Source organism: Strix uralensis, chromosome 4 (assembly GCF_047716275.1).
Source record: "Strix uralensis isolate ZFMK-TIS-50842 chromosome 4, bStrUra1, whole genome shotgun sequence".
Lineage (NCBI taxonomy): Eukaryota > Metazoa > Chordata > Aves > Strigiformes > Strigidae > Strix > Strix uralensis.
In genome coordinates this window covers 107203394-107219570 of record NC_133975.1, presented here as the reverse complement: position 1 = coordinate 107219570, position 16177 = coordinate 107203394, and the positions used below count along the sequence as shown (strand labels likewise).

Below are 16177 nucleotides of genomic sequence, written 5' to 3'. Positions count from 1 at the left end.
GTCTAAAGTAGACCCAATCAGTAAATTGCGACTGATACAGGACCTGTTACACAAACAAAATTTTACACAGCAGTCAACAGTGCATAATGCATAATCCTGTCCCAAGACATGTAGGGAACACAGTTTTATACTGCTGTGAAACAAGATCAGAGTGGGAGCCTCCCAAGTGGAAAACTGACACCCAGTTCTCCAAGATGACAATGCTGACGAGGCACACATGTGTGCCACTGCTCACTAGAAGTCTCTGAGGAATTGCTACCTTCTTCGTCGCTTAACAACTCTGCCATGTCTGTGCCGTGTGTGTTGAATGCGCAGCCACAGTACGGCTAGGGCACAAACTCATGGGAGTTTTATGTTCTTATGTGCAAAAGCCTGAAGAGGGACTTGTACCAGAGGAGATGAGAGCTGGTGACAGCTGAAACCTGCCAAAGGGCAGGAGATGCCTACAGAAAACTCAAACAGGGCTTCTGTTTTCTCAAGAACCAAAACAAATCCCAAAAGTCCACAAGTTTTGGAGTTAGGAATAAGTGAGCCAAGGAAGTTTGTGTGTAAAATTTTCAAAAGCATTGGCTCCTAGTATAAGAGGCCCCCTTAGAATTAGGCTTCTTCAACTCACAAACCCTGAAGCACAGGACCAAGTGCTCTGGGTTACAGAAGCCCTCTAAGGCTCACTATCCAAGCACTGCTGCACTACTCTTTATAAGCCTTGAAAAGGTGACTCCCTGGATAACTAATGCTGAGTAAGGTGATAAGCTACATAGTCAGACACTGCTGAGGGGATAAAACGTCATCAGGGCCCTGTTTGTCAAGATTGGGAGGTATAACAGGTAGACGGAAGGGAGTATTAAAGATGTCTGTATTTCATACTAGCCACAGAAAAAGAGATTTTAATCAGTGTCCTGATCCAATATCCATAATTTACCACAAAAGCAACTCAAAGGGGTTATTGTCCTGAGAGGGCCACACCTCAGTATCCAAGTTTCCCTTTTTCTCTCTCAGGAGGCCACACCTTACCCTAACACAAATGTAATTTTACTATCCACTCTCCCCCCTATTCACTCTCAGGAGGTCACACCTTAATGTAACACAACGGGGGTTATTTCATCCTGAGAGGGTTGCATTGAACACAGCAAGGTAGTACAGCACTCTCCCCTCTAGGGATCCTGTCCTTGACACCAATTTAAAATATCCCGATCCAATATTGGGGAGGGTTCTTAAACGATCCCAAGAGCGAGATTAAGATGCAAAGGAGGTCAGATGCTGTACAACCTTGTAAGCTTTATTTCATGAAACAAACTGATAATAGCGACAGGACAGAAGGAAGAAAAAAGGAAAAGTCGGAATACCTAAGCAAGCCAACAAAAGAGATGCAGCAACACTAATTACCACCACCACGAGCGTAGCGGCGCCCCGCTGATCCAGTTCCGGCGCAGGCGATGGGGCGGTTCCCGTGGGCGATGGGGAGTGCTGCCCCACGGGTCCAGCGGCGGGCTGGCCGTCGGGCCGGGCCTGCTGCAGGTGGGGGGGCGGATCCCGCAGGCGATGGAGAATCCTCGACAGACAATAGGGCGAATCCCCTGCTAGGCAATGGGGAAGGATGCCGCTGGTCTGATCCCGGTGCAGGCGATGGGGAGAAAGCTGGCAGGTGAAGGCGTCGGCAGGTGAGAGAGCCCGGCAGGCGAAAGCCTCAGCAGGCGAAAGCGAGAAGACTCGGTAGATGAGAGGAAAACTTCGGAGAGTGATACAGCAAAGGCAAGTGAAAAACTATTGCAAGCGTGAAGTAGCACCTGAGGGGAGCACGCAGACCCTTTTATCCAGTCCCCACCACTAGTCGCTCATTGACACAGAGCTCATTTGCATATTTGCCGTGGCATGTGCCCCCAGGTGTCCACAGTGGTCATACCGAGGGGGGCTCGGCCACTGACGCCTTTACCTTCCGCATGTCCCCCTCATCCTCCGGCCCTGTGCACATGCGCAGCTTCTCCAGCTCCGGGCAACAGGACCTTGAGGCCTGGCCTGTGGCGCCGTGCTGAAACAGAGAGCTGCCATCTTACACCACCCTGAGGCTCGGGAGGGCGTTATGGCGTAACAGCAATGTCGAGACAAAATGGCTGACGTAGTCCCTTACAATCAGAAAGTATGAAATATGCATGAAAATCAACCACAAACCTTAATTCTTTAGTCACATACTTTATGGTAGTTATGATCAAGCAAATAAAAACTTTTAGGAAAATATACCCATTATTAACAAGAAAGTCTCGCACAGTTGTTTAAAGCTTACAACATTCAAAGCAGCTGAAAGTGCACTTCAGAATTGTTTAAAAAGTGGTATGGCTTTTAATCTTGTCATTACACCAGTAGATAGCGTCAGGAAGAACACAGCTTAATTGTTGCTACACTTTCTCAAAGCCATGATTCCCACCATTTCTACAAGAACACCTGCACAATACATGGAGTCTCTCAAGATATAGCAACCATGGAAAAGGAAAAGTCAGGACAGTATTACTGTTAGAATGCAACACTTTGCCAGAATCCTTTCTGGTTTGTGTCAAAGTACAACGATGACTCATAACATCTGGAAAATGTAGAGGAGAGGTTTATGTAGCCAAGGACCACTTACTACTTGCTACGATTTGTAACCAATAAGTCAGCTAAAATATATATTCATCAGGTATGCATTAGCACACGCAAAGTAAACATTGTAAGGTGCAAGTTTAGGCTTAAGGGTCAAGTCACTGGAGCCCTCCCTGGAGAGAGGCTCTTTCCTCTAACCACGTTGTCCCATTTGTCAGTCCACTGTGATTTAAAGATACAACCAAAGCCAAGTTGTGCCAAACTGCTGCTTGATTCCTAGTCAAAGACCATTAACTCAGCAGCTTTATGCCTGAAAGGCATCCATGAGTCCCTGTCATAATTTCAGAGGGACTAGGCAAAGATTCGCCTCGCAAAAGTAGTGAGTATAATAGGAGTTTGCCTGATCTGCCAGTTCAATAGATTTGTGTGCTTATAAACTCTTCAAGAGTTTGTGGTGTTTAAACGCTCTTCAGCCGCCACTTGTTCCTGTGAATCTCAAAACGGGCATACAGAGATGGGAAGACTATGAGAGCAGTACCCATCCAGGAAAGGCACAATAGCATCTTACCGTGTCTCTTGGCCTCTGGAGTCACACGATTGCCAGCTTTATTCAAACGTTGCTTAAATGGATTGCGTTCTACATCCAGCTGCTGCTCTCCTGCCTCTATGGCATCAATGCTCAAATCTGAAACCAGCGTGCAGGGAAAGTGGTCTGTGAACACATATTTGTTACGGCCTGTGGCAGGCTGAGGAAGCATTCAACCAGTGAACACACAGAATCTTTCAGTGAGGGGGATGAGAATGTGCCAAACTGGAGGAGTGTGTATGGCTGGCGCCAAGAAATGTATAGGGAATAAAATGCACGTTGCAGCACCCTGAATGACCCTTCCAAATATGGGTTTTGGTTTGGTGTGCAAGAAAGATCGTTGCCAACTGCCACAGAAAGCATTACCCTGAAAGGTAATAATACACTTATGGCAAAAAACCAAAACCAAACCTCTCAAAGCCCATAACCATTTTCAGGAGTTCAGTTTAACATCACAGAATCACAGAGTCATCTAGGTTGGAAAGGACCTTGAAGATCATCCAGTCCAACCATTAACCTAGCACTGACAGATCCCAACTACACCATATCCCTCAGCACTATGTCAACCCGCCTCTTGAACACCTCCAGGGATGGGGACACCACCACCTCCCTGGGCAGCCCATTCCAACACCTAACAACCCATTCTGTAAAGAAATGCTTCCTAATATCCAGTCTAAACTTCCCTGGCACAACTTGAGGCCATTACCTCTTGTCCTATCTCTTGTTACTTGGTTAAAGAGACTCATCCCCAGCTCTCTGCAACCTCCTTTCAGGTAGTTGTAGAGGGTGATGAGGTCTCCCCTCAGCCTCCTCTTCTCCAGACTAAAAATCAGCTGAAAGCTGCCTCCTACTTCGACCCCTCCTCACCCTTCCCCCTTCAACATCAGCACATTTCCTTGGGATCCCTTTTCACAAAGCAGATGGAGAAGGCCTGTGGTCTCGGCCTGGTATCGAAGCACCGTGATGCACTTGCTGGCTACACGCTCTCTTATGAGACTGACAGTTTCTCTGCACAGAACAGCAGAGGCTTCCAGACTCCCAGCCTTCCCGCACCCTTTAAACGTTAGGAAGGTAAAGAGCAATAATATCTTGGATGGTCAGAAGGAAGTCAGACTCACTACATTTAGAGCCCGGTGCGTTACCCAAAGGAATTACTACAACAGAACAAGAGGCAGATGAGCGGACAGTCAGATAATGTGCGCAGCAGTAATATCCAGTAAGACTTGTAAAATCCTCCGTCACTTCACCCTGCAACTTGGTTTTCAGTTTAGTTCAAAAGTAATCAGATGATGAATGCTCGTTCTGATTGTAAACATTTTGGAGAAAGGTTATCACGTGGCATTGGCGTTACAGTCAGAATTTAAGTACAAAAATGAAGGAAAAGTTGTGCCTCATCAAGTAACTGCCAAAGGAGGCTCTATAAGGTTTTTTCAACAATGACACAGTCAAATCTTGAGTACCAGCTGAACTCTGTGCCAGTTTTTTTAGTACTAGTGAGCTCTCTGACAAAGTACACCACCATACAGAAGCCTAAGTGGGTTTATACCGTAGCCTCATTTATAACCTCAAAAAATAATGCTTCCTGACTGGAAGCGCTGGTTGAAGCACCCAGCGGGTGATTTGCGGAAACAGACTCTACAACTCAGAGAGAGTTCTAAAGCAGGTATGTTTACCCTGGCGCCGGGGTGCAAGGGGATTTCTCCACAAAGCTTGCACACCAACATCATGTTTTACCAGAAACTTATTGGATTACATAACACAAACATACATATGCATAAGTAAGGCTGGGTTAGTTCTAGAGGCTGGTGTCAGCAGTTTATGTTCTCTTTGCACCTGCGCATTGCCTCATGGTGGTCGTCTTCAAGGGTCTTTTGGAGGAAGGCTCACAGTCTTCTTCACCTTGTACTTTTCCTCGGAGCATGTGCAGATTCTCTTAGCCAATTTCTTGAATAACAAGAGTGGTTCCCACTGGTTTACCACCTCTATCTTATCTAAAAGCACCAGCATATTAGTTTCTACCACCCATATATGGCTATCTATCCACTACAAAGACTAAACTTGTTAGAACCCATTTGCTTTCCAAGGACATGTCTCTTATTTTTGCCGAACGTAGTAATTCTTGGTAAGTTTCCACAGAAAACTACTTTGTTTTGATGAACACAGTAGCCCTTGGTAAGCCTCCACAGAACAGTCAGGGCAAGCTGGATTATTAAGCAATATTCAGAGATCATTATAAGTTGCTATAAGTAAATAAGCTGCAAAGCAGGTGATCATTTCCTTGTATCACGGGCCTGGCTGGAATCACTGCGTGAGCACAAGGGATGCCCATCTCCTCCCTGCCCGTGGCCCGGGCAGCACCGCAGCACTCGGAAGCCCCAGGCACACTGAGCCTCTCAGGCCCTCGGCAAGTATGAAAATTACCCCCAATATTCAGAAGTCTGACTCAGAAGCACAAGGCATATGTGGAAAAATAACATCTAGATTGATCTTCAGTTTATCTCCCCTCGATTTGTCATGTACAATTCCGGATGAACCTAGGAACAAAGAACAAACAAAGAGTCCTCTTTCAGTCGGAAGCAGATCAAAAGGCCTCCGTCCCCCGATTGCTCTGGCTCAGGAGCCGATTTTTAAGATGTGGGATCGGCGAGACAGCTGAGCCGCTGCCTCCCACACCTTCCACGGTAGCTAAACCCTTGCCATTTGTAACGCCTTTTACAAAAATAGTAACTTGGGAATCTTAGAGTTCGGGGTGGGGACAGGGGTTCCCGCGCTTGCTCGCTCTTCTTTGTATTGCCTGCTCGGAAGCAGCGGGGACAGCGAGAGGAGACTCCCAGCTGCTCTCCTGCCACAGCGCCCAGCCCAGCCCGGCTCCGGGGGGAGGGCAGCCGGCTCCCGCCGTCACGGCGATCAGCTGGGGGAAAGGAAAAGCCCCGACAGATCTGCGGCGGGCGAGGCTGCTGCGCGGGCAGCCCGGAGGAGACGGCGGCGGAGGCACGGCGGGGGGGCGGTGGCACGGCAGGCCGCCCCGGGCCGCAGAGCCGCCTCTCCGCCGGGGCGCCGCGGGCACGAGGCGGCACCGCGGGGCGGGGCCGGGCGCCCCCTCCGCCGCCGCTACTCACCTCCTTGTTGCGGCTCCGAGAAGAAAAGCAGCACCACGGTGAGCCCGCTGACACCCATCACCGCCGGGGAGACGAGAACCGCCGCCCGCCCGCCGCCGCTCCGCTGCCTCCCGCCGCCGAGCGCCGGCCCGCAAGGTCCCCCCCGGCGCCCGCCGGCCCCCGGCCGCCCTCACCCCGCCCGCTGACCCGGCGCGCCTCCGCACGTCCTGACCCGAAAGTCTTCCAGGGCCCTGGGGAACGCATCGGACCGCTTCAGCCGCCACAGCCCGTCCGTGGCGCCTCCCGGCGCGGGGCCGGCACCGCCTCCCCCCGCGAAGGCGCCGCCCCGGCACCGGCACCGCCCCTGCCGCGCCCCGCCGGGCAGCGCGGCCCGAAGCCGGCCGAGGGGGCTGAGGGGGTGGGCTGGGGCTCCCTTCCCGGGGCGGCCTGCCCTGTCCCCGCACCCGTCATGTAGTGGGCCCTGCAGAGCTGGCCCTCCGGGAGAAAGCCGGGCCGGGAATGCGTGCTTCTAGGTTAAGCCAAAGACCGGTATTTTCCGGGTGGAAAGCATTTGTTAAGCACCAGCTGGGATCTCCACTATGCTGTGTCATTTTGCTGCACCTTTAATGCATTTGTGCTGCTCTATATATTTGAAATAAGTTTGTAAAACCGAATGGGTCTGTAAGAGTTGGTAAAAGGGGCAGTCGAGAGCCCAGGGTTGGGGGGCAGCGACACCCGCCTGCAGGCTGCAAATGAGAGAGTCACCAGTGCCCTGGGACCGGCGGGGGGGCTTAGCCAGGTCAGCAGGGAGCTGCGGGGACGGGCGCTCCCTTCGAGGGGCAGGCGGAGGCAAAGGGGGTTTAAAAAACGGCACCAAATACAGCACTTAATGAACGGCAGCTTTGTTAATTAAGGGCACTTAAAGGTGAATAACGACGATAATAAAGCCAGCAGAGCAACGGCGCTCACCGCGCGTCAACGGGGCGGAGAGGGGCCTGCCTGGGGGCGGCGGCGGGACCCCCCCGCCGGTCCGGACCCCCCGGTCCAGCCCCGCGCGGCGGAGGGGTGGGTGTGGGGGGATGGTGATGATGATGATGATGATGATGATCTCATCCACAGCCAATCAGCGCCGCCACGGCAGCCCCGCCGCCCCGGGGGCGCGCGGCGGCGGCACGCGGGCACGGCCCCGCCCCGCCCCGCCGCCGGCGGAGGATGCTGCCGGCAGCGCGCGCGCAGGTGCGTGCCCGCGGGGGACCGGCGGGGACCGGGACCGGGACCGGGGTCGGGGGCCGGGGTCGGGGGGCCATGCCGGTCACCGGCCGGCGAAAGGGCCGGGGAGTGCGGCGCGCCGCGCCTCACCCGCGCGTCCCCGCTCCCTGTCTCCCGGCGGCGCAGGGCGGCGGTGCGGGGCCATGAGCCGGCCGGAGGCCGAGCCCTGCTCCCGGGCGCTGGCGCAGGCCCGCGTCTACCTGGGGCAGCTGCGGGGCCGCGTCTCCCCGGCGGGCCCCGAGGGCGGCGGGCGGCGGGACTACCTGGTGGAGGCGGCGCGGCAGCTGCGGCTGGCGCTGGAGCGGGATGTCAGCGAGGACTACGAGGAGGCCTTCAACCACTACCAGAACGGCGTGGACGTGCTGCTCCGCGGCGTGCAGGGTGCGTGGGGCCTCCCCGGAGCGCGGGGGGCCGGGGCATCCCTCCGGGGAGCGCGGCCAGGGGATCCGGGCACCCCTCTGGGGAGCACAGCCAGGGGAACCGGGACATCCCGCCGGGGAGCACGGCCAGGGGGAGCAGGGCATCCCTCCAGGGACGGCAGCCAGCGGGCCGGTGCATCCCTACTGGGAGAAGCATGAGGGGACCAGCACATCCCTCCGGGGAGAGCAGTGAGGGGGCCAGGGCATCCCTCCGGGGAGCATGGCCAGGGGATCTGGGCTCCCCTCCAGGGACTGGGACATCCCTCCAGGGGGAATGACCGGGGGACCAGGACATCCCTCTGGGGAGTTGGACATGGGGACTGGGGCATCCCTCCAGGGACTGCAGCCAGGGGGCCAGTGCATCCCTACTGGGGGAGTGGTGAGGAAACCAGGGAACCCTTCTGGGGAGAGTGGTGAGGGGTCCAGGTCATCCCTCCAGGGAGCACGGCCAGGGGGACCAGAGCACCCCTCCGGGGAGCATAGCAGGTGCCTCATGCCCGCCCTCTGCGCCAACCACAGTTGACCCCAACAAGGAGCGTCGGGAGGCTGTGAAGCGGAAGATCACGCAGTACCTGAGGCGCGCGGAGGAAATCTTCGACTGCCACCTCCAGCGGGCTGCGGGGGGTGGCAACCCCACTGCCACGGTGAGGCGCTGGCATGGGGCGGCATGGGTGGGATGGCAGCGGATCTGTGGCACTGGGAAACCTGGGGGACACACACATAAAGCAGCCCCGGTGAGCCTCCTCGACTGCCTCTGCCAGATGCCACAGTAAGATGGTGTAGAGAAAATGGCAGACACACCAGCTGCAGAGTGTCCCAGCATGCTGGTGGCTGTGAGGGAGCTGGCAGCACTTCACCCTGCCTGGATCGAAGAGCTGAGGTGGGCCCAGCTTGCCTGGGGCTCTCCCAGGACCCCCCTGAGGTGTGTATGTTTAGCTTGCTGCCACCATAGTGGAAATGGCCATTTTTGGTGGGATTGAAGCTACTGGGAGGAACTACCTTGTCAGATGTTAAAAATGTCATCTTCCCTGTCATTGTTACCATCTGGATGGAAACCAAAGACAATGTCTGCTTGTGGCACTGTGGAGGGAGGTGGTTAGTGAAGGGACAGGGGAGTGAGGCAGGGCAGGGTCGGGGCCTGGTAAGAAGGACAAGGGGAGAAAGGCAACTATCTTCTGTACAGATCCCGTTAGTGTTGAAGCAGTCCTGCTCTAGGTACAAATTTTAGAGTGATTTTACCTCTGCTGCAGGTGCAAGCTGTCCCTGAAAACTTCAGAAATCTAGGAGCTGGCCAAGAAAATGGTCCAGTTGATGTTAGGAATCAACCACAGTCATTGGAGAGTTGTCTGTGGATGTTGAGCAGCCCAGCAGTATTGCTGCCTCCTCTGGAAAATGTGGGGACTTCTCCCACTCTCTGTCATGGCATCTCTAGGTCCCTCATCCTCTTCTCTCACCGTCTTGCAGGGTTACAGCAGCCTGCGCTTCCGGCCGATCAGGACGCTGAGCTCGGCAGTGGAGAATCTGAGACGCTGTAAGGTTGTGGGAGTGATCGATAAGGTAATGACTCGACCTGGAACTGGGAGGGGTGAGGCTGGGGCTGGACCAAACGGAGCGTAAGCTAGAGGGTCCTGGCAGCTGGGATGGGGGTGCTAGCCCCCAGTGCACCCACCAAGAAGTGTGAGGATATCCATCCACACCATTCCCACCAAGGAAAATTCGCAGGTGAGGATGCAAGACCCTTTAAGAGTTAGTTGGGAAATCTGTTAATGTCCCCATTACTTTTGCTTACCAGAGTTGCCAAAATATTTACAGAGAAGTTGATGCATTCAGTTCTTTCTCATGCATGGAATCGTGCTTGATGCCTAGGTACCGTGATGGTGGACTCCTATGGATTATCTTCAGCAGAAGACAAGCTATCTGGATGAATAAACTAATTAGTAGTTCATGATCTAGGAGCAAAGATGCCAGACTTCCCGTCTCCATGCACGCACTGGCACATTGCTCTCCCCTCCTGTTCACACATCTCAGTTTGTCAGGACTGATGTGGTCTGCCTGGCCTGCCAAGGCCCAGGTGGGCAGCCCAGCACACCCCACAGAGCCCAGAAGGAGCAGCGCAAACCCCTCCTTTGTGAAGGAAGAAAAAATGGTGTGGGAGTCACCTCTTGGTTTAATTAACTTTCTACACCCTGGCTGCATGGCTGTCTCATTGCTAAAAACCCGTGTTTTGTCTTTCAAGAGTAGGGGTTTGAGCACCACCAAACTCCTCTAGTTGGGTGGGAGTGTGTTTCAGTTCCAGAGCTGTGTCCCTTGGGTCATTCCTGTAGGCTGTATGTTGGGGTGGGAGCAGTCACCATTTCTGACCGGTACTGCATCTACTGCTCTCAGGTGCAGATCGTCCAGGATCCAGCCACTGGAGGGACTTTTATACTTAAGGTGGGTGTTTTCAGTTTCATCTGCCTGCTTCTCCCTGTCATGCCAGAGCCTCCTTGTCCAAGCAGACAGCTGGGGCAGGTGAGAGGACCAAAAAATAGCAGCTCACAGAGGTGTTGGAGGAAGTTCATTGTTAGTAAAACTTCTTTTGGCTGCTTCAGCCATCTTCTGTGATCAGAGGGGAAGTGGTTCTCCTTGGTCATCTCTTTCTCTGCCTTGTAATGCTGCAAGCCAAGCCTTCCGCCCACGTTAATCTGGGTCAACCCCTGGAACAACTTATGGGTGAGATGTGCTCAGTACAAGTCTTAGGATATTTTCTAGTGCCCCTGGAACTAAAAATTAGTAATTGGAGACTCTGGCATGAGAGAGAGAAGCATCAGTTCCAGAGGGGAGAGGAGAGGGGGCCGGGATGGCAGGTTCCCATCTGAAGGGAGTGGAGGCAGTTGCAGGGGAAGGCCACTGCTCTGGACCAGCAGTGTCCTCTGGGTTCCCCAGTGCAGGTGGGGAGCGCTCTGCCTTGGCAGAGTTTTGGAGAGCCTTGCCTTATCACAGTTGGGTGCTGGGAACTGACAGACCTCTCAGCGGGAGCTGCAAGTTTCCACAGATGGGGAGCTCCATTGCAGGTGATGCAGAGGAGCAGCCACAGGGCTTGGCAGATGACACGCTACCTTTCTGGTTGGCCTCCTGCCCTGCCAGCTACTAGGTTGCAGGGAGTCCAAGTCCTTACCATGCTGTAACACCCATCTACCTGTACCTCCTCAGAGCCTCCCCAAATCCCATGTTGAGACCCGTGAGCGACAGACCATCATCCCACATGGGGTCCCCTTCATGGTCAAGCTGTTGTGCTACTATGTGAGTGAGGACTCCATCTTCCTCCACCTGGAGCATGTGCAGGGTGAGTGGGGTCAGCATTGCCTCCCGTCCATGGAGCATCCTGCTCTTATCCCCAACCTCCCTTTCTTTAAAATCTCAAATACATTTCTCCTGCTGCTTTGGGACTGTTTTTTACAGTGACAGCACAAACTGTCTTCTTCATAGAAGGGTGGTGGGTAGAAGGGCTTGGAGACTTTGTGGAAGGAGCTGCTCAGCTGTATTGGGGATTCTGGAGATTTAGTAAAAGCTGACTGGGGAAGTAACCTACAAATGGGCCTGTGGAGACCTACAAGGAGGAAAAGGTTGTGTGTGTAGGGGTGTTATACGGAAACTAACCTTAGGGACCACTGAGTCCCACGGGAGGGACCCATGCCTTGAGGTAAAGAGGTTGATGTGGTCCAGCCTCTTGAAAAGAAAAACCTCTTCATTTTACTGGTATGGTTTGACCATGATAGTGAAGAAGGAGAACCAAGTGAGGCAGTTCACCTGGATGTTGTAGAACAAAACAATCTTTTGATGAGAGCTTTATAAAACATCTTTTGGTTACAAAAAAAGAGGTCACGCTGGATTTTGAGATCAGACCAAAGAGAGGAGATGGAGAGTTGGGGCATAAAGGGCAGGGAGCATGTTGGGGCTCGAGTACAACAAGGAGGCAAATTTGAGGCTTGTCCCAGATCCTGGTGAAGAAATGTGACAAGGCTTGTCCCAAAGAGCTTCTTTGCTCTGCTAGTTGAATGGATGTGTAGGGAGCAGCAGCTGGAGTCCAGTGATGACAAAAGAAGGCTGATGTGTGTTGGAGAACAGCCTCAACTCCTTGTGCATTGCTGTAGAATGAATTTGCAGAAAGCAGCCAGCAGCTAAATGTAGTGAGGCTGGGAAGCCCTGGCAGTGTGTTGTGCGCCCCAGGGCTCACTGCTCTGGCTCATCTCTGACCCACAGGCTCTGTGCTGTGCCGTGGGAGCTCTCTGGCATCTCTGTCATGCAGGGAGGACAGGCTTTTGGGGAAAAGTGGGGATGCTGGTGAGATCAGGGGCATGTGTGAAGATGTGGCTGGCCTGTGACATGGAAGGGGCAGAGCTGGGATCAGGGAGACTCTGCAGAATGGGGAGCAGGGCTGCTAAAGGAGGGGGGAATGAGCCTTTGGTGTGCTACGTCCCGGGGGAGGTGTGGTGTTGAGTGCGGTGTGCTTGTAGGGCTGGGGAGTATTCTGCATGGACTGGAGCTTTGCTGCAGGGGAGATTAACAATGCTCGATCACGTCCCCAGTGTGTGGGCCTTGGCCTGTGCGTGAATGGGCTGTGTCCACAGTGGGGGAACCAGGGATGCTTTCTGCCCCATGACTTGTTCTTCTCCCTGCTTTTCAGGGGAGACACTGTGGTCTCACCTCCGCTCCAAGTGCTGTGTCCAGCAGGGCTGTGCTGATTCAAACACCATTCAAGCCCTGCGGGACCGTGGCAGAGAGGACAGCGTGGGAAGCCCCCAGGGCAGCAGCCAAGTCTCCATCTTCTCTGCTCGGACAGGCAGTGGCCTCCCAGGCTCTATGACCCACCGAGTACTGGGAAACACTGATGCCTCGGCCCCTCGGGAGCAGTCCCCCAACCCCATGGACCCCAGCTCAGGGAACCACTGCCAGCTTTGCCTGGCTCCTGCTGGCGGCACGAGGGCTGCAACTGGAGGGCAGGATCTAAGCATGACACAGGCTGTGTCTGGCGTTGTGGACCATGTTCCAGCAGCATCAGCCAAAGGCCCTGGCCACCTTACCAGCCAGGGCCTGGTCGTCTACCCCTGGGACGCTCTAGCCAGCACTGCGGGCTGCGTATTGGAGAGAGCAGCCTCCCAACAAGACCCTAGGCTTCCCCAGACACCTGTCCCTGTACTGAAGACTCTGAGAGGGGGTCAGCCAGGGGCAGGGGAGCTGCCATCTCAGCAAGTGTCTGAGGTCTCCAGGGCTTGGCCCCTCCTGACCTTGGGTCAGAGGCATCTTCATACAGAAGTTGCCCCATCCAGCTCTGCCAAGCCCTGTGGACCTGACCCAGTGGTGTGGGAGCCCTCACAGGGAGTAAGCCTGACCTGTGGCTGGCTCAGTGAGCAGCCACCATCAGGACGGTGCAGGGCTTTGGCTTCCCGTGGGCACGGCTGGAGAGCATGGGCTGTGAAGGAGGAGCAGGTGCAGCTGTGGGCAGCAGAAATCCTCCTGGCCTTAGAGGGACTTCACCAACAGGGTGTATTGTGCCGGGACCTCAACCCCAGGAACCTGCTGCTTGATGCAGCTGGTAGGTAGTGCCCTAAGCTGCTGCCCCAAGGAGGAGGCGGTTGGCTTCTTGGCTGGGAGACTGCCGTTTGCCCTGTTTCCAGGAGATGTGGACTTTCTTGAGTTTGCTTTGGGGGAGGGTGAGAGTCTGGGGAGGTTTGGATGTTTCTGAGCCTGGAAGTGCAGTCTCACTTGGGATTTCCAAGCAGTTATTACAAGAGATGGCTCTGCAGTGGGAGAATCAGGGCCTATAGCCACAGGAATGCATTGCCCCTGCTCCCACGTTGGGGCTGGCTGCCTGGGAAATCCCAGCACAGGGAAGCTGAGGGCAGCTGAACTGTGCCTGAGGTTAGTGGGACTGCAGTTTTCCCCTGCTTGTAGTTACTGCCTTCTGGGGTATTCTGGAGCCATCCCATCCCTTCAAGGCATGGGTTCCACTGTCAGTGCAAGCCAAGTGCATGTCCCTGCTCAGGTGGCAGCTGGGGCAAACTGGAGAGGTGCAAATTGCTTAGGAAAAGAAAAATGCAGAGAACTTTGCCAGGGGAAAGCTAACCTCCCCCCCTTTAAAAGCTGCTTCTTTCCTCATTACAGCCTGCGCTGAGGTCTGTGAGCTTGGAGCCCACCTAACCAGTCTCACCAGCTGCAAGTGCCTGCTGGGCATCTCGGGCAAGCACTGGGTGGCCGGGGGATGCGCAGTGCCAGGGGATGCACAGTGCTTCTGCATTCAGGGCACGGCTGGGGCCCAGTGCCCTGCCTGTTCCCGGTTGCGGGGATATGGCTTGGCTTTGTGCTCTGACCAAAGTCCCTAGCTTTGTCCTAACCTTCCTGCTTTTGACTCTGGTGCTGCTTGACAGGTCACGTCCGTCTCACCTTCTTTGGCCAGTGGACAGAGGTGGAGCCCCAATACTGCAGCCAGGCACGAGAAGAGCTGTACAGTGCCCCAGGTGAGGGGGACATCCCCTGCCTTCTGCTGCCCTCTGCCCAGTACCACCGACTGGGGGAGAGGGGGCTTCTGCAGGCAGCGAGATGTGCCCAGCATGGTACAGCTCCCTGCCTGCAGCTGTAACACCTCTGGCTCTTTTTGCAGAAATAGGGGGGATTGTGGAGCCCACCGAAGCAGCTGACTGCTGGAGTTTTGGCTCTCTCTTGTATGAGTTGCTGACAGGAGTGGTAAGAGGCAGAGGAACTGTGCAAGGAGGCGGGGGAGGAGGTGATGCTGTAGTTCAAGGGCTCCCCACCATGCAAGGGCTGGGAGGGTGCCTTGCCCTGCTGGCACCTCAGTGCTGTGCCAGCTTGCTTCAGGTGTGGGATTCCTAGTGCCTCTGTGTGGTCTATGGGTGTTCAGGGCCCCAGGTTTTAAATCCTGCTGTGTAGGGCTGGGATTGTGTGGCAATGAAGGCTCAGCAGTGTGCTCCTACCCTCCTCAGTGCCTCCACTCACCATCACCCTCTGCCTCCTGCAGCCACTGTCCCAAAACCACCCTTCAGGGATTCAACCTCACACCCAGCTGCATCTGCCGGAGGGGCTCAGCCTGGCTGCCACATCGCTGCTCACCGAGGTGAGGGGCTTGGGAGGATGGGGCAAGGCAGTTTGGGTAGCTTTTTAGTGTCCCTATCTCTCCATCCTGCTGTCCCATCCCCTTTCTCTGCAGCTCCTACAGTACAACCCAAAGCAGCGCTTGGGCTCTGGAGGAGGTGGCATGGCGAAGCTGAAGTCCCACTCCTTCTTCAGCACCATCCCGTGGAACAAGCTGGCGGGCTAGGCAGGCTGTCCTTCCCCCAGGGAGCTGGGCACAGAGCTACCGTCCCTGGCACTTGTGACCCCAGGCGGCACAGGCAGCTCTGCCTGCTGGGGGAGGTTTGCCTGCAAGGGTTGCCCAAGGGTGGGGTACGCATGAGGTGTTGCAGCCTTACGTGTTCTTCTGTCTCTGCTTGTGTTTGTTGGCATCTCCGAGAGGAGGCTGTGGTCTGGGCCAGGCTGTCTTCTCCTCTAGGTCCTCCCTGGTGGGAAAGGGAGCCCAGGTGCCTACTCCCAGGGTGAGACCATGCTCCCCTTCTGGGGCATCCCTTGCTCAGCTTAGCACCACACCCTGAGACTCCCTCCCTATGGTTTTTATCTCTGCTGCTACTGCAGTGGACCCCCTGCCCTGTTATGTTTTGTGACTTCCAAGTGCAACTCCTCTGGGCCCCGCTGGCTGGTGCCCGTGCCCCGGGGTCTGTGCCCATTCCTGACTGCATGTGTGTGTGGGTGACACCTGCTGTGGGGGCGAGATGGGAGGGAGCCCTCTGCTCTTTTCCCCACAGCCCTCTGAAAAAAAATAAACCACTCTATCACTTGCAGAAGTGTCCTTTTGTTTCTGGGCTGGGCCAGCCAGGACTGGGCCAAGCGTGCTGAGTGAGGGAGAGCCCCAGATCCGTTTCTCAAACCTGCTAGGAGCCCTGGTTGGTGTTGCCCAGTGGCTATCAGCACCCTGCAGCCAAAACCCAGAAGGTGGCACTGAGTGCCTGGCCAACTGCCCTTGTGCCCTGCCTGGCTCCTGGCCTCTCAAGGTCTGCACAGCCACACGGCTGCAGCTCAGAGTGGGGAAAAATGCCCAGAATGCCTGTGTTTTCTCCCAGCCTTGACTTTTGTCATTGTTACCCATTCTGGCTCCAGCCTCCTGTGCCTGGGTGCTCCTC

General features: G+C 55.1%; 1 protein-coding gene across 2 annotated transcripts; it reads left to right on the top strand.

Moving 5' to 3' along the window:
• The first annotated feature begins 7470 nt into the window (after positions 1-7470).
• RPS6KL1 (ribosomal protein S6 kinase like 1) lies at positions 7471-15841 on the top strand. 2 transcript variants are annotated; one of them, XM_074868410.1, is made up of 11 exons: positions 7471-7494; positions 7654-7908; positions 8466-8590; positions 9411-9503; positions 10332-10379; positions 11139-11271; positions 12613-13521; positions 14354-14443; positions 14587-14669; positions 14962-15057; positions 15151-15841. In XM_074868410.1, exons 2-11 carry the CDS (start codon positions 7671-7673, stop codon positions 15259-15261), a joined length of 1926 nt encoding a protein of 641 aa, XP_074724511.1. In that variant the 5' UTR covers positions 7471-7494; positions 7654-7670; the 3' UTR covers positions 15262-15841. The 2 variants fall into 2 exon arrangements, with proteins under 2 accessions (XP_074724511.1, XP_074724512.1); XM_074868411.1 differs by lacking the exon at positions 7471-7494 and having other exon boundaries at positions 7561-7908; positions 14927-15057.
• Positions 15842-16177: the final 336 nt, after the last annotated feature.